General features: G+C 36.2%; 1 protein-coding gene across 2 annotated transcripts in view; it reads right to left on the reverse strand.

Annotated features, from left to right (window-relative positions):
- Positions 1-18,610, reverse strand: part of CPSF2 (cleavage and polyadenylation specific factor 2) — a 32,747-nt gene that overhangs the window by 9,555 nt on the left and 4,582 nt on the right. For both annotated transcript variants that reach the window (XM_079914679.1, XM_079914680.1), the window contains exons 3-11: positions 14,897-15,078; positions 13,650-13,809; positions 13,465-13,570; positions 12,325-12,454; positions 10,273-10,388; positions 8,952-9,139; positions 7,975-8,265; positions 1,204-1,304; positions 672-872 (exon numbers count right to left, since the gene is read on the reverse strand). In XM_079914679.1, the coding sequence (XP_079770805.1) occupies positions 672-872; positions 1,204-1,304; positions 7,975-8,265; positions 8,952-9,139; positions 10,273-10,388; positions 12,325-12,454; positions 13,465-13,570; positions 13,650-13,809; positions 14,897-15,045 (1,442 nt within the window). In that variant the 5' untranslated portion in view covers positions 15,046-15,078. The remainder of the gene's footprint in view (positions 1-671; positions 873-1,203; positions 1,305-7,974; positions 8,266-8,951; positions 9,140-10,272; positions 10,389-12,324; positions 12,455-13,464; positions 13,571-13,649; positions 13,810-14,896; positions 15,079-18,610) is intronic.

Below are 18,610 nucleotides of genomic sequence, written 5' to 3' on the forward strand. Positions count from 1 at the left end.
AAAAGCTGAGCAGGGGGAAACTGAGAGAAGGCTGGAACCACCAGAGTGGAGAACACACACTGCTGTAAGAGAAATATAGAGAAATATAATAGAAAAGTAGGGAGAAACCAAATTGTGAAAGACAGCGTGCATTATGCTAAAAGGCAGTTGACATTTACTGATCTTTATTCAGGATAGTAGTGTTTTCAAACCTGTGATTAGAATGTGTGATTTCAGTTGTTTTTCTAATAGTGGGTATAGATTTGGTAGATTTTCTATGGTTCCACTCACACTATCTCCTATTCTTCTTGTAACTAAAACATGTGTGCAACACTACTTGAGACATAACCCATTTCCCAAACTTAACATAACCTTAGCCGTCAAAAGTTCTTCCTATCATGTTTTTCTCCAATGCACATCCCTTACCTCTTTTTAAGTGGGGAGGGCATGAAAGAGTCTTGATCATCATTTTAAACATTTCACATACCTAAGTAATAAAACTACCAGTTTTCCTTTATTATTAACTCTCTATATGTTCCTCAACCTTTCTATTTTTATATTTCAAACTACAAGCTGAGATACTCAGAAACTAAGTACATGATGACCAGAAAGACCAAATTCTTTGAGCTAGAATGACAATACAGTTACTACCTCCAATCTGTAAGAAAGAAAAACTTGTTTTGCTCACATACTTGATAATTTCTCCATATTCATCCCATTTAATTCTTTCTTCTGGGGCAGGAAACATAGGATAAGACTTTTTAGCCTGTTTGAAGAAACTTCCTTTGCGACTACCTTCACCTTTCATCATCAGGTCATGCTTAGTCTTATGAGCTGATGGCTGGTCAATATCTTCCTCAACGTCACTCTCATCACTGGAATCTATGTCTGCCCTAAGGGAGTTTGGGAAAAGATAAAGGTCATAAAGTCCCCAAAAGACTTTTAATTAATATTTATAAAATTATTAATGAATTAACATTCACTATTAATTCAATGATAATGATAATATTACTGGATTGATATTTCGTGACATAGAGCATTAACAGCCAGTTAGCAAATTAACGTTAGCACTGAAAGGATTTAGTATTCTAGCACCACTGGAAAGATGTAATAAAAGTAATAAAGTCAAAAGAAAATTTAAATATTTTCAATTAAACGTTTTTGTCCAGAAATAAGTTATCAAATTACTTAGATAAACTTCTAATCTGTCTGAAAACAACTTACTCTTTTGACTGTTCAAGTTTTTTAGCAGCTTCTTTCTTTAGTTTCTCTTTTTCCAAGTATTCTTCAAGTTCTTTCCCTTCAAGTTTCACACGTTTCCTCAACTACAGAAAAATAGCAGATGAAAGGAAATATCAATATTAGGGGGTTAAGGCAGTGGGGTGTGAGATACATCACATCTCTAAATTGATTCAGCATCTTTAAACTAAATTTTCCTCTGAAATTATTTAAGTTTCCATCATGTGCAATTACAGATCCTATTTAGATTAGGACTAAAACTGAGCTGTCACATTTCCAGGATGGGTTTAATTTAAATCAAACTGGCTAAAAATCACCAATCAGGCAAAGAAAATACAGAGAAGTATTTTTATAATTTGGTGTAGGTGAGACCTACACATGACATAAAACCCACAAGAAAACGTGAATAAATATGGTGACAGGGAAAAAAATATTCTGACATTTTAAATCTCATGAAATTTAAAGAAACTGAGAAAATTATTTGCAGCACTATTTGACTATCAGAAGCCACTCTGTCCTAAGAGCTCTTCCAAATCAGTTAAGAAAAAGATCAAAAAAGGACAAAATGATATACAAGCAATTTATAAAATAAGAAAAATAACTAATAGCCAAAAAAAGATATATAACTTTACTAATGATTTTTGAAAAAAATTTAAATGTAATACCATCTTTTAATTTATGGAATTGGCAATGCTAATTACTAATGGAGAAAGGGTACTTTCATCTGCTCTGGGAAAATTAGTGCAACTATGTTAGAAGGCAGTTTGTCAACATCTAAAACTAAAAATGTGCTTGTCGTTTAACACAGCATTTCTACTGCTAGGAATTTATCCTACTGAAATGATCACACAAACATGAAGAAAAAAAGTACATGGCAGCAATGTTTGTAATAGTAAAAAACTGGACATAACTTTAAAATCCATCAACATGGAATGATTAAATCAGTAGTTCCCAAACTTTTTGATCTCTTTTAGACTCTTAAAAATTACTGAGGGCTTCCCTGGTGGCGCAGTGGTTGAGAATCTGCCTGCCAATGCAGGGGACACGGGTTCGAGCCCTGGTCTGGGAAGATCCCACATGCCGCGGAGCAACTAGGCCCGTGAGCCACAACTACCGAGCCTGCGCGTCTGGAGTCTGTGCTCCGCAACAAGAGAGGCCGCGATAGTGAGAGGCGTGCACCCCCATGAAGAGTGGCCCCCGCTTGCCGCAACTACAGAAAGCCCTCGCACAGAAACGAAGACCCAACACAGCCAAAAAAAAAAATTCTGAGAACCTCAAATAATTTTTGGGTTTTGTGGGTTATATTTATTAATATTTACCATATCAGAAATTAAAACTGAGAGATTTAAAAAATATTTATCTGTTCATTAAAAAGTAATAAAACCATTCATTACATGTTAACATTAACATCATTTTTTACAAAAGATAATTATAGTTTCCAAAGCGAAAAAAATTAGTAAGATGTATGGCATTATTTTACATTTCTGCAAGTCTCTTTAATATCTAGCTCAATAGAAGACAGCTGGAGTCTCACATCTGCTTCTGCATTCAATCTCTTGCAATATATTGTTTTGGTTAAAGTATATGAAGAAAATCCAGCCTCACACAGATGAATAGTTGGAAAAAATTTTTAAATAGCCTTTTCATGAATATTCTTCTTTGATATTACATTAAAACTCAGAAAGTGGTAGTTTCTTAAAGGTTAGTTGTAATGTGGAATCTGTAACCATACCGATAACTTTTATACTCTGTTACTAAAATTTACTGATTTATCTTACACTTTGACTGCATCTTTTATTTGTACATTATTTTGCAACTTCATGCAGTAGTTATTTGGAAAATACTAGTTCACTAAGTTACACAGATCTTACAAATATTGACAATATTTTTAAAAATCACATTTGCAAATATCACCACCAATCTTATCAGAAAAGTCTTTTAAGATGTCAGTCTCACAGTGACGGGCGTAAGTTTTCCAAAATTCTAATTTTCACTTGAAAGTTTCAATTTTATCAGATTGAGGCAAGAAATGCTGTCAATTGTTTTCCTTAGATCCACAAGCGCAATTATTTATTTTTGGGAAAATATTTGCCAAATAGCCAAGTCTGAATAACTATGTCATTACTTCAAGTAAAACCAGTGTTTCAGGGAAAAAAAAGTGGTTAGTTTAACTCAACAACTCAAACAATTACACAAGTGGTGTTCTTCAGGACAGACATCATACTTCAGTACGCAACACGAGTGCTTTTGTATATTGCACATCTTGGCACTCAGATTATTTAAAAAAACCTTTTTACTAAAAGGATTTAATGAAGTTAGTAACTTTTACTGCTTCATCAAGGACATTCTTAAGTGAAACTGACTTTTTTGAACTACAAGTGTGTGGTAGTGAAAAATGCAGTGATTAATACAGTTTGGTGCCACTGCCCTGATTTATGCTAAGGCACCAGCACTTTACCCACCATTGCTTTCACTCGTCAATATAAATGTAGACACAGTAAAAGGCAAATAACATCTTAATATTATCATGAAAAACAGTCTGTGGACTCCATGAAAGCATCTCAGGTAGTCCCCAGGGGTCCTTACACCATACTTCTGGGAACCACTGGATTAAATAATCAAAGTACATATACATAATGTATTATTAAAGAATTATTAAAAAGAATTCATTCACTTATTCAAAAACATTTGAAAATTTATTAATACCAAGTATTAAATACAGTAAATCTGTATCTACTTTCACTGTTCAAAAATATGTGGATAATTTGGCCCCATTTCTTTTTAAAAAAAAATCATATAGATATTTGTATGTAAAAAGAAAAAGAAATCTAGAACATATATGCTTCAAAAATGTCAAGTCATGACAACTAAATGCAATGTGTAATCCTGGATGGGATTCCGAACAAAAAAGTAAAGGGTTGGGCTTCCCTGGTGGCGCAGTGGTTGAGAGTCCGCCTCCCGATGCAGGGGACACGGGTTCGTGCCCTGGTCCGGGAAGATCCCACATGCCGCGGAGCGGCTGGGCCCGTGAGCCATGGCCGCTGAGCCTGAGCGTCCGGAGTCTGTGCTCCGCAACGGGAGGGGCCACAACAGTGAGAGGCCCGCGTACCGCAAAAAAAAAAAAAAAAAAAAAGGAAAGGATAATTATAAAGGACATTGTTGGAGCATTCACCAAAAGTCAAGGGGAGTCAGTGGATGAAATGGTAGTATCATATCGGTGCTTATTTCCTTATTTCAATGGATGTATTATACAACAGTTTTGCAGGAGAGTCCTTGTTTCTAGGTAATACACACTGCTGTGTTTAGAGGTAATGATGGAATACCTGCAGCTTACTTTCAAAAAAATATCTAATATTGTGTATAAAATTATAATGTATAAAATTATACATTTTATATATGTATAAAAAGAAGTCATAAGGCAAATCCAGTAAAATGTTGACAACTGGGAAATCTGGGCATACTATTTTTTATAACTTTTCTGTTAACACTGAAATTATTTTAAAATAAAAAGCAACAAAAAAAATTAAACCAAAATCAAGCGTTTCTACTATATAGGATGGAAGAGTGATTTACATGTTACACCTGGCATCCCACATTTGCTTACTTGGAAATAAGTTCAATTTAGAAAAGCGTCATTATTTTCCTGTAGTACACACTCTCAGCAATTTACATAGATCTCTATCTTAACCACAAATAAACTTTGACAGAACATTTACCTCAGGATTTAGTTTATGCCTGTTGCTATAATAAATTTTACTCTCCATCTTATTTTTCATTTAAGGTATCTAAAGTTAATGACTATATTCAAAAACAGATTTCTAGAATAGTCAACCCTAAGATGTTTTTCTCCCTAGTCCTTCACTGTATTACCTCCAAGTTATTCCTTTTTCCTAATCAAATTTACTCCAATTCATTAATCCTTATTCATTTACTGTTTCTTATCTTCTTAAATGAGTAAGATTTGACTCTAGAGAATGATAAATGTAGATGAAAAAATACCATACATAGTAAACTCTTATCTAACATGATAAGAAATCTGGTTTATTGCCTATTCACCTATTTGGTCATTCATGAATTCAACCAACACATTTATTGAGGACCTTCAATGTACCAAGCACTGTTCTGGGTGCTAGGGATATAAAAAAACAAGATCCCTTTCTCATGGAACTTGTATTCTAGTTGGTAGTAGGAAAAGGAAGACAACAAACAAAGGAAAATATCAGATAGTAATGGGAGCTAGGAAAAATAAAGTAATGTGATGGGTTGGCAACTAACTGAGTAGTAGGCTGGTAGTCAGAGAAGCCCTACCTGAGGAGGTGACCTTTAAACTGAGACTTGAATGACAAGGAGTGACCAAGTGCAAAGCTGGGAAGAACATCAGAGGCAGGAGACCCTGATGCAGTGAAGCAGTGTTGAGCATAAAGACAGTGGAATGAGATATGGTCAGAAAAGTGGGTGGAGATCAGATCAGTGGGATCTCGAAAGCCCAGGTAAGGAGTGTGAATTTTATTCAAAGAGTAGAAGGAAGCCACCTGAGGGTTTAAGCAAGGGAATGACATGAAATGATGAATTTTTAAAAGATGCCTTTGGGAGTTGTTCAATGGGTACAGAACTTTTTGCAAGATGAAAAGTTCTAGAGATCTATTGTACACCAATGTTCATATAGCTAACACTGCTGTGCTGGACCCTTAAAAATGGTTCAGATGGTAAATTTAATGTTATGTGGCTTTACCACAATAAAATGAGAGACAGAGACAGAGTGAAAAGGAAAGATATGTCTTTGGCCGCTATGAGAAGAAAGGATTAAGGGAGTATAAAAGTAAAAACAGTGAAACCAATTAGAAAACCACTGCACAGTCCAGGCAACACCACTTAGCATGGGCTAGGATGATTGGGAGTGGAGATGGAGAAAAGTAGGCGGATTTAGGATATATCTGGAGGTTGAGTCAATAGGACTTGCTCCTGGATTAGATATGGGTAGTGAGAGAAAAGTAAGGAACTGAAAATAAATTTTAATAATCTGTGCATTAGAAGCCTGGATAGTGGTTACCCTTGGAAGGATAGGGAGGATCAGAAAGGGGGTATCTGGGGTACTGGTAATAGTCTGTTTCTTGATCTGGGTATAAGCTAGACAGGTGTGTTCAATTTGGGAAAATTCATCACGCTGTACACTTACAATATGCAAACTTTTCAGTATATATTACACTTCAATGAACATTTTTAAAATTTCTGTATTTGGGGCTTGAATAAATATGTGGAAAGCACTGCTAGTCCATGACATGAGGAAGACTCAGAGAAGAACAAGTTTGGGAGTAGAGGAGGAATAGTAAAAATTATTTTGGATGTCACCAAGTAGAGGGAAAAGGTGATAGATAATGGAGAGAAAAAGAATAACTACAGAAGAAATACCCCTAACAAGGTGAAAGGGCAAAGAACCTTAGACATATGGGGCTTCCCTGGTGGCGCAGTGGCTGGGAGTCCGCCTGCCAATGCAGGGGACACGGGTTCGAGCCCTGGTCTGGGAGGATCCCACATGCCGCAGAGCAACTATGCCCATGTGCCACAACTACCAAGCCTGCGCTCTAGAGCCCGCGAGCCACAACTACTGAGCCCATGCGCCACAACTGCTGAAGTCCGCGCGCCTAGAGCCTGTGCCCCGCAAGAGAGAAGCCACCGCAATGAGAAGCCCACTCACCGCAACGAAGAGCAGCCCCCGCTCACCGCAACTAGAGAAAGCCTGTGCGCAGCAATGAAGACCCAACACAGCCAGAAGATGGAACAATGATGATTAGCAGAAGTGGTGAGGTTCATGAATTGAAAGTCCCAATGGGACCAAAGAATTGTTGGCATGAGAGTACTAGAGAAAGTCAGCTATGAGACGAGAGTGGGATGCTTGAGGGAGAGATCTGGAGATCATAACAAGGTTAAAGGTATGACCATGGGAGTGGACAGCGTGATCATGGGAAGGGATGGCTGAGGTGGAGTGGAGGAACAGATCATTAAGAAATAAGGTGTCAAGGAACTGAGAGGGCCAAAAACTGGATAAATCATACATATGGATGCTAAAGTCATCAAGAATAGAGTCCTGAGTATGAGTGGACTGGATGACTGTGAACCAGGGTCTAAAGTCACCGATGAACAACAGAGAATGACCAAGAGATCAGTGTCTGAAACAAGGAGGGGTCAGTGTATTTTCAAGTCTGACAGCATGAACTACAGAGGGAAGAGAAATGGCTTGAAAGCTGCAACACAGAACAAGGATACCTACCCCGCCCAAAGTACACGAAACATGAAAGAGAAGGCTACAGGAAAAAGAAATCATTAGGAAATAGCCAGATTTCAATTACAGGAAGGATGTGAAAGGAATTTTTCAAAGAGCAAATACGAATACAGCATATATGCATACTCTCTGGGTATGGTTCCAGAGGGTACCACGGAAGGGTTCAATACTGAGAGTTTCCAATTAAGGAGCTCTGAAATATGTGCTATTAAAGCTTCTCTACTGTTAGTCAGATAAAAATCCTGAAACAACTTCAAGTTTTATTTTGGGTCACTGTTATAAACATCTTGTATAATGTACCCCCCAAACAATTTTAAGATAAGGTTCATGGACTTCCATGGCAGTCCAGTGGTTAAGACTCCGTGCTTCCACCGCAAGGGGCATGGGTTCAATCCCTGGTCAGGGAACTAAGATTTCACACGCCACACAGTGCGGCCAAAAAAGAAAAAAAATAAAGTTCAGATACAAGCACTTACCTCTATTTCTGTAATTTTTTCAGAAGGATTATCAATTAGGAAACGTGCTAAAGTCCCAGGAGTAGTTCTGTAAGTTAGAATGATCGAGTTTTTAGGGTCCTGGCACCACTGAATAAAGAGATCCCTTGAAAATCCACATTCTAGGTCGGGCTGGCTGGCAAGTACCACTTTAGGGCTAGGTACTCGAGCCAAGTCAGAAAGACCATGACATAGAGAGAGATGACGAAACTGAAATGGATTATTTCTTTTGTCTTCAAAACATCTCATCAATTTATCACTCATCCATTCTACCTAATATGGGGGGAAAAGGTGACAATAATTAGAAAATACTGTATTAAAACCTCAATGTATCCTACAGTAGTCAAGGAGTTCAAATTCCATCTTGTTTAAAGTCTTTTTTCCACCAATGGCTGCTTATATTTGTACCATGTTAATAAGCAGCTTATTGTCTGTTTCTATTCCCCATCAGATCTTCCCAGAAATTCATCCCTAGAAATCTCATTTTGCATTATGTTTCAGTTATAAGTCACCTTAAATCTTATTCAGAAGGCGGTATATAAGTTCTAAATGAATATCTTACCCCAGACATTGCTACTTCAAGAGAAAGAGCTTATCCAAAAGGAAGAGAAAAACAGATTCTAACAATTATATCCTATGAAGTAGGTTCTACTTTTGCCGTCATTTTACAGATTGTGATACTAAGCATTAGAGAACCAAGTTGCCCAGTCTGTAAAATGGGGACAAAAACAGAACTTACTTCATAGGATATATAAGGATTAAATGAAAATAATACACAAACTGTACAGAACAGTAAGTGGTTGATTTTTAGTTTTTATCATCATCATCATCATTACCAACATTATTATCATCAACCCCAAGAGAAAAAGAAAATCCAAAGGGCAATTAACACATTGTTTTCCATAAGCCCAATCTCTGCAGCAAACATCTTTATTACAAATGATAACATGAAAACAAACCTGGGACTTAGAAAACTCCACCACATTATAACTGACATTATTTAGGAGTGCCAATGAGTAAACACCCAATCCTGCATCTTTAGTTCTCCAAATTTGATCAAGGAGTTGAGCAAGTTCCAAAACCCTGCCAGCAGTGTCCACTGCTATTAACACATTTCCATCACCTCGAAGTGTTTCCAGGACATTTGCTGGAAAACAAGAATGTAAAATCCTTATAGAACATAACAATACTTTGCTATAAAATTAAAGATAACTTTATCTCCATGTTTTTACTATGAAGACTATAATTTATAAGAATGCCATTAACTCTCAATTTTTTTTTCCATTGAAAAATTATAAATCGGTGGTTTACAACCCTTTCCCCCACAGTATACATAGAAAATGACATTTGTATAGTATACTGGGAAAATTGGGTGAATAGGGCAAATGCAATCAGCCTTGGGTTTCCAGCTCACTCTGGTCTTACCTGCCTACCTCAATGAACTTCATTATAAAACATAATTCCCAAATTTATACACACACATTTATAGTTTAGATTAATATATACATGTTTTGTATGTATGTATGCCTGTAGAATAAAAGATAAATAATATTCCCTCTTCCAATAAAAGACTTTCTAGATGAAAGTCTGCTTGGAAATATTTAGTCAAATCAAACTCTAGCAAAAACAAACAAACAACAAAAAAATACCAAGAATTGAAAACTTCTTAAAAGTTAGAGTAACACAGTACATAAGTCATACTTTTTAAGTAGAAAAATGAAGGCAGTGGTATCAAACATGTTGAAAGTGGAATCCAATTTTCCCTGTTGAATTCCCATGCAGCTTACAAAAAAAGAATGTAAGGTAATAGGGCTCAAGCCAAAGCAGAAGCAACCAGGGATGGCCGAGATACATCTCTTTAGAATCAAGACTACTAGATTAGAGCATAAAACACCCAAACACCAAAATCAGCAGACTATTTGCACCCTCATTTACCTCCTTTGTTCATTTTTCTTTTCGAGTGTAAATGTTTTTCTAGTAGATTTATACGAGATCTTTATATATTTTGATGTTCCCTAGACATATACCAGTGAGAGCTAGCTATGTGCTGAATGGCAGGAAGAAACCAATCTTTATACCTATCCCACAGAAGTTAAATTCAAACCAATTAAAGCATCTTTTTGTAAAAATACTGATATGGTCACATAATATTTTTTCAAAAATACTAGAGTTAGCCAATCTCATATGACAAGAAAAATGTCTAACAGAACAGAATAAACAGTAATTCATACTACCATGTACTTCCACAGCTCTGTACAAAGGACAGTATGCAATACATACTCAGAAGTTGCTCGTCTCTTTGTTTTCTCCTCGGCTGCACATACGTAGCATTAAATGAATCTGTGATAAGTAGAGAGGGTCTGCTTAGCATTTCCAGGGAACATCCATTTAAGTGGCTATAACAAAGTTGAAGAAGAGGAATACTTTATATCATTTCAAATAAACAATAGCTTTTCTTACCTAAAAAATAACTTCTTTTATAAGGTTTTTTCCTTTTCTAACTATAAAAGTATACATGTTCCTTGATAAGAAAATCTGGTAAATTCAAAAAAGGAAAATTAAGCTCTTCCAGAGTACCATCACTCAAAAGATAATCGAGGGCTTCCCTGGTGGCACAGTGGTTGAGAGTCCGCCTGCCGATGCAGGGGACATGGGTTCATGCCCCGGTCCAGGAAGATCCCACATGCTGCGAAGCAGCTAGGCCCGTGAGCCATGGCCGCTGAACCTGCGCATCCGGAGCCTGTGCTCCGCAACGGGAGAGGCCACAACAGTGTGAGGCCCCCGTACCGCAAAAAAAAAAAAAAAAGATAATCGATATAATATTTTGGGGTATATCTTCTAAGTACATAAATTTTTCTATGCGTATATAGGTATATGTGTTTTACAAAGGTGATATCCCATGTATATGATTATATACTCAGTTCTATATCCTACTTTTCTCCCATGACATTAAAATCATTTTCTAAATCTGATTTTTAACAATTATAAAAGCTTTCTGTTGTGTTTGTACAGTTTTTATTTGGTCATTTCCCTTTATTGATATTTAGGTTACTTTTTTTTTTTGCCATTATAAATAATCTGTCAAAGAAAACTTTTGCAAAAACCTTCAATTGCATTTCTAGTTGTTTCTTTAGGACACATTCCTAGAAATGTATTTATTAGAATATATGATATTGCTAAATGGCTTTCCAGAAAGGTTTGCCCTTTTTCAGAAAGCTCTCCCTTTTCCAGAAAGGTTCAGCCAGAAAGAATGACCAACTCACTAAATATTTCCCAGAAGAATACTACCATTTAAAAACAATTTTAACAGTATTTAATTTAAAAAATCATTATCATTTAAATTTTCTCTTTTTTGACTTTATAACTTTTGTCCATTTTGCAACTGGTATCTTTTTGATTGATTAATACCTGGTCTTATATAAGTCTTTGCTCAACTTGATGTAAATATTTTCCCTCGTTTATAGGTCTTTAATTTAGTTTGTTTCAGACATTTTAAACCTGTATGTAATCAAATCTAGCAGTCTTCCTTTGCAACTTGGTCCACTGCCTCTCTGCTTACAAAGTCTCTTCCAAATCAAGAGATCAGACTCACCAATACTGTTTCATTTTCTATTTAATTCTAAACCAACTGAAATTTATTTCATTATGTGGTAAAAAAAAAACACAAACCAAGTTTTTTCCCAAAATGTTTGAATACCATTTACTCAAATACCCATCTTTCCTCATTAACCTATGATTACAAGAGCCTAAAATTCAACTTATTCATCTTAAATATTTCTTAATAAGATACAAAAGATCTTGAGGATACTGTAATCTAATATAGAATAGCTATGTACTTGATGTACAGAAATTACAAAAGAAGCCAAAACAATTTTATAGAAATGCTATAAGTACAAAATGAAGTTTTAAAATTAAACTACTGTGTCCCCTTTTAAAGGGAGTCTGACTTTAAATATAGTTATATTAGATGGTATTAATGACTTTATCAAAAACAGAAAAAACAAAAACACCCCACCTGCAAAGTTCCTCTAAATAGGTCAAGAACATATAAAATATAATTTGTTGTACAAAAATTAATCTCCTTTGCAACATCTCCAGAGAGAAATCTGTTTTATAAGTGGATATTTGCATGTAAATTTCAAAACAATGTCTTTTATCTCATATCAAACTTTTTCCCTTACAATGCAAATAACTCTGAAAACATTCACTGTTTGATGTTTTTAAATTGCTCTAGATTTCTAGTTTAAAAAATAACTTTGTTTCTAATTTTCCCTCCAAAGAATGAAATAATACGAATTGCATTTCCATTAGCTTTTGTCTTGATATACCTACATCTCCCTCTTGTGGTTGAAGTCAACTGCATAAACAATTTCTTCTTCTCCATCTTTGACTATCTTCCATATTGTTCCACCTATCATATGACCAGCTGGCAGAGGTGTGATAGACAAGCCATGTCCTTTACCTACGTCAACAAGATAACGACAGTACTCAGATTTCTTTTTACAACCCTAAAGAAAGGTTACTTATTTTTAGCTATTTTTAAATAGGTAACATATGCAATGATACAAAATCCAAAAGTAAAAAGGCATACAGTGAAATGCAAGTCTCACCCACCTGTCCCCCAGCTACCCCATACCTTTATGCAGGCACTCTTGTCATTTTATTATATATTCTTGCAGATATATTTGTGCTGATAAATAGAAGGCTAGAGACTGCCATTACTATTTAATAACTTAGCATGAACTAATAAATTTTAATATTTCTATTGTGCACATAATTATCAAGTGTTTCCATCTTCGCTAACCTCTAAATTGACAATTCTTATCTCATTATGGTAAAGAATTATCGTACAGAAAACAAGTACAAGCAAAACTGTTAAGACCATTGTTACTTCCTGGCTAATCTTCAGAGTCCATTTTGTGCCATTTTTTCATATTTATGGGTTCAAATTTATGAGAATGTTTTAATATAATTCTCTCTATAGATGAAAAATGTATACTTAATATATGACTTCCTGACCTAATTAAATGACAATTTTCTTTTAATGTTCATTCTAGAATTCAGGCATGTTCTACTCTGTGCTGCCATAGCACTTCATTGACTTCAATCACTACGTTTAGTCATCTGAGCTACTCAACCTACATCTGATCTACTGTCCTCAACCTAACTATGAGCTCTTAGGGAGAGAATCTGGCCACATTTACCTTTGTGCACTATATACAGTAAACACTAAATAAGTGTTTCCCAAATTAAATGTGAAAAGGCTTGAGCTGTTACATTTTGTTAGAATATAGTCTGGAATATTTTAAAATTCAAATGACTTTGGGGAATTTCATAGTTCCCTATGAAAAAATGCTAATTTTTTATTCCTCAGACAATAGTGCCTATAATTTTTATGACAAATTCCCCTTGTACTTTTCAGTAGTTTAAACCCCATTAGTCCAATTATTTGCTACTGGAAACAGGTTTTACCTTTCAAATTCACAATCTGAGAGAATTTTAACTGCTGTATTTTATCAAAGGCTGCATCCACATCATCTAGTGTAAAGAGTGTAAAATCTTCTGTATTGTGTCGGGACTAAAAGAACAACACAAATAAAAGGTTAAAAATGCTCACTGCAGGAGTGTTAAAAAAATTTTTTAATTGCTTAACTTACCTGATAAAGATCATACATGAACATCTGCCCCATTTTATAAACAGGAATGGTTGCATAGATAGCGCAGTTCAGACCCAACTTTCCGACAGCATACGGAAGGGCGCCAAGATGGAGAGGATCGGGGTGAGACAACAGTACTGCATCAATCTGGTGAACATGCCTAGAACACAATCAAAATGACTGTTTCTCAGTCTTGTTCCCAAGGGTAAAGGCAGGATACTCAAAATTAATTTGCCAGTTCTGATTCCTCTCAGTACTCTGAATCGAAGACTATGCTGGGGTAAAAGAAAAAAACTAAGAGCTAAAATTATGTTACCTATGAATTTCAATTATTACTACCCCTGTCCTACATAGAGATCAAAACTATGGTATAAGTTGCACATAAATATATAGTGTCTAGACACATTTTTTTAAAAAAAGGAAAAAGAAAGGGAAACAGTAGACACCACACATAAGCTGATTTCAAGTGGCTATCTTGTATACTATTAATTTAAGTTCAAGAACTCAGCTTAGAATTTAAGAAATTGTTAAGGAAAGGATATTGAAGAGGCCACATATTTATTATGGATTTTTGTCTCAGCTTTTTAGCATGGTGACTGACAGTATATTCATGATAGTAAAACTTCAATTAGTCAATGAATAATATGTTCTCATCAACAAAAAAATAAGAAAAAAATTTTTTGTTACAAGTTCTAAGTGTTTTAAATGTTTAAGTCCTGGTTCCTTCCATAATTAGTACAATACTGCTAACGTAACTAAATTTTTCTTTGATGGATTAGTATCCTTTTGTATCTCACGGTCTTTATTCTAAGTATCAGTTCTCAAATTGAATCAAAAGATAACAGGAATTGCATCAAAAGATAATAGAAAATAAGCTAATGTGATCTGACTGAAGAACTTTTACAAGGAAGGTTTTTCCTCTCTTCAAATTCTTATAAACTTAATCTTACTCTTTTTCTAAAATTAGGGTGCAAAAATTTCTACTGAGTTCCATCGACCAAGTAACAATTAACTTAATTGTTCAATTAACACTGAATTTCAATTTCAATAAACACAGCTTGAGTCAATCAAAACTACACAAATAAAAACAGTCAGTATTTGGCTCTTCAGCATAAGTAAAACTAAATATTTTACTATCAACTAAATTAGAGCAAAAAAGCAAATACTGTGTAACATCAAAATGGTATAACAGTGTAAAAAAGAGAAGTTGATTTACTAAAAGTGTGGAAATATTAACAGCAACTTACTTCCTCAGGGAATCTATAATATCCATAGAAAAGTGCTCATCCCAGCCACAGTCCAATAAAAATCTAAACTCATCGACCTGGAGAAGATAGCAAAGAGCAGACTCTTCCTGGACCCCAGAAAGGGTAGTTAATTTGATAATAGATGTCATTTTTTCGGTCCAATAACAACAATCCAAAAGGTTCTTTCAATAGAAATAAAAACATAGTTAAACATAAAAGTCGTTTTAAAGACCTATTTCCATCATTGCTAAGCGTACAGGTACAAACATAATCTTACACACTCCTGTTTACAAAGAGTCCTTCTGTGGCTCCCCAGTGTGGTTTAATGAAAAGTAGTGGATTTTGGAATCAGACAGACCCGTATTTGAATCTACTCCTATGTGGTTCTGGGCAAGTTAATTAACTTTTCCTCACTTATGTATCCTAGTCTATAAATTATGAGTATTAATATATACATAAAAAGGATGTTGGAAGATTTCAAATAATGTGTAAATTACCTAGAATGGAGGCTACAAAGTTCCTCAATAAATAAATGTATACTAAATTAGTGAACCTATTCTTCACGGTAAATTTCTTCCTCCTTTATCTTGCTCTGTGATGACAGTAATTACACCTCATTACAGTTATTAGTTTATGGGTCTTTCTCTACTAGTAGACCAGTGGTTCTTAAATAAAGGGACCCCTGCCCCCGAGAATCTGATAAAGGGCTATGGACCTTTCCTTCTCCCCCCAGTCCTTAAAAAAAGATGAAAAGGCCCATATACATGTAAAAATTCATGTATTTTTCAGGGAGTTTAACGTTAAGAACTCTTGCACTGGAATGTGAACAACTGAAAAACAGAGGTAGCACCTTATGTTTGTAATTTCTAAAAGAGAACCTGACACATAGTAGGTGCTCAACACATACTTGATAGAATATAGTCAGGATGCCTACTACATATTTCAAGAAGATACAACATGTACTGGAATTTAGGACCTAGAGTTTGTGTGCTATTAAACAGATGTTATTAAAAACACTGATTAGCAAAGTACAACTCCACAGCTACATTTCAGATCTTAGCTTTAGCCTTTCCTGGCTAACTACGCAAGTAAGAGAGGTCACTGCATATCTCACGATCCCTCGCCATCTGCCCAAGGTCATCTCAACAAACTAAGGTAAACCGCCCACCTTTCTTAACAGGCTGTCAGGGGGCTAATCCTGCCATATCATATCTCCCATCCCTGTTTACCTCGGTCATAGCCAAACATCCAAGACTCCTAGGTTATCCATAATCACTGATGTGTACATCTAATTGGACCCAATCCACTGCCTCTTCTCCCTCCGAAATCCTTTCAGTATGCCCTCTGGAACTACTGCACTAACCTGGAACTTCAACCTCTTCTCTGAACATTCTCCTCACCTGCAAATCTTAACAGAAAACTAGTTTCTCCTGCAGGCTTCTCAAGAGGCCTTTTTTCCTCTTGTACTCCCTGACCTCCGAAGCAGGAAGGATGTGCTCCTTCCTCCTCACTGCAGCTTCCAACCTGTCTTCTCCTTCCTCCTCAAAATACTCCAGTCCCATTGAAGGTCATGCTGCCCAGCCAGCTCACTGTGAGCCTTTCCTATTCTTCCTTACTGCTGGCATCTATTAATCTGACCTCACTCACTGAGGACTTTTAGTTCCTGACTCAGTCTTCCTCTGAGTAGCTTCAATACTGACCTCTTAGTTCCTTGACTTTCTCAACTCCAATAATCTTCATTTCACTTCAGCTACCCACCACCACAGTCACAACCATGACCTTATCATGGCCAATAAGCTGCAGCACTTTCAAAATATCACCTTCAACTATCTCCCTCTCTCACTCCCACCTTCCTTACTCTAGAATTCTTCCTTACTCTAGAATTCCCACTGCAAAAATCCTTTAGCCTCACTGGTATCTCTATCACTGACTACTTTTTCACTGTCCATGACCCCCTCCTGTCTCCACTCATGTCTTACCATTGATCAGCGATCCATCATGATTATTTTGCAAAATACTCTCAAGTATCTTGCTGCTCTAATCCTTCTTTGTACGAGGCTGGCAAAATCCCAACCCTCATTGATTCCAATGACTCACTTTGTCTATTCCAGCAGCTCAATGTTGCCAGAAGGGGAAAAAAAAAACAATCACAAAACTATGCTATTTGCTCTTCAAATTCATGGCCAAAGACCTCAAACAGGCACTATGTCCTACCTATCAATCTGATTTTTCTTAGTAGGTTGACTTTCCATCTCTGAGACCATCATTTCACATCTCCTCTTCTCTGCTCAAGTATCACACACCCTTCTCTCCATCCTACTCTCTGTTGATAATCTCACCTCATTCCTCAATTATAAAATAAAAGTAATCAGACAGTAACCCCTCATTTTCCAAACACCCTGTTAACCTATCTGCATGTATACTGTTGTGTCTCCTATCATAAGGAACAAATAGCTCAGCTCTCATCCAAGGCCAATCCCCTGTATGTGCTCTGAATCCCACTCTCGTTTCTCTTCTAAAGATAACTTCTTCAGTCATCTCCTCCTTCTCCTGTATCATCAACGTATCACTGATGTACCATTCCTATTAGCATACAAAGATACTCTAGAATTTCCCAACTTAAAAGAACCCTCTCTTAATTCTCCAATCCCCTGCAACTGCTTCATCATTTCTACACTCCCCTTTCACAGCAAAATTTCTCAGAATATTTGTCCACAGATGTGTCTCCACTTTCTCACCTCCCATTCACACTACTAAATCTGACTTCTTTCTCTACCCTATCACTACAAGAGCTTTCATCAAGGTCACTGACAAACCTCTATACAACTGAAGCCAACAGACATTTCTGTGGTCCCAAATTACTGGAAATCGTAGCAGCAATCAACAAAAGTAACAGCTCCATCCTCCCAGAAACACCTTCCTCTTCTCCTCTGTCAACCCTCTCCTGTTTTTCTTTATTTCTAACTGGCCATTCCTCACTCACCTTAGTTAATACCTCTTTCTCCCCTCAACCTCTAAATGAGGCAGTGCTTTTCAGCAGGACTTTCTTTTCTCTTTTCTCTCTAGGCAATCTTACCCAATCCCACAGCATTAAGACCATCTGGCCTCTGATGGCATCATCCTTGATTCCTTCCTTAACTTGTTGCTCACATCCAATCCATCAATAAGTCCTGCATTTTTACTTCTATTGTATTTCTCAAGTATAATAATTTCTCAAGTATTTCTTTCTATCTCCACTGTCACCAAGATCTCTAACTAGTTTGAGCTATTATTTTCCCTGCCTCAAATTTATTCTCTCAGAAACATTTTCTGACCACCCTAAAGTCCATCCCCACCTCAGTTACATCCTATAATGTGTACCTTCCTTCTATTTTCCTCAAAATAGTTAGTGCCCACCTGCACTTGCTGCCTATTTACTTACTCACTTTGTCCATCCCCTTCTCTCCTCTTAACCTCCACACCAGAATAATGACTCCATGAAAGTAGAGACTTGGTCTATTTTGATCATAGTTATATTCCAACACCCCACGGTGCCTAACACATAGTGGTGGTCAGTAAATGCTTCTTAAATGAATAAATGAAGATGGCTGGTATTAAATGAGCTTAATGCTGTTACCACACCATTAACAGCTACCTATTTACATGTATTTCCTCTGGCTTGGGAGAGCTCTCTGAATGCAGGACTAGGTTTGATCTATTTTTGTATCCTTACTA

The sequence above is a fragment of the Stenella coeruleoalba genome (assembly GCF_951394435.1).
Source record: "Stenella coeruleoalba genome assembly, chromosome: 2".
In the NCBI taxonomy this organism is placed as follows: Eukaryota; Metazoa; Chordata; class Mammalia; order Artiodactyla; family Delphinidae; genus Stenella; species Stenella coeruleoalba.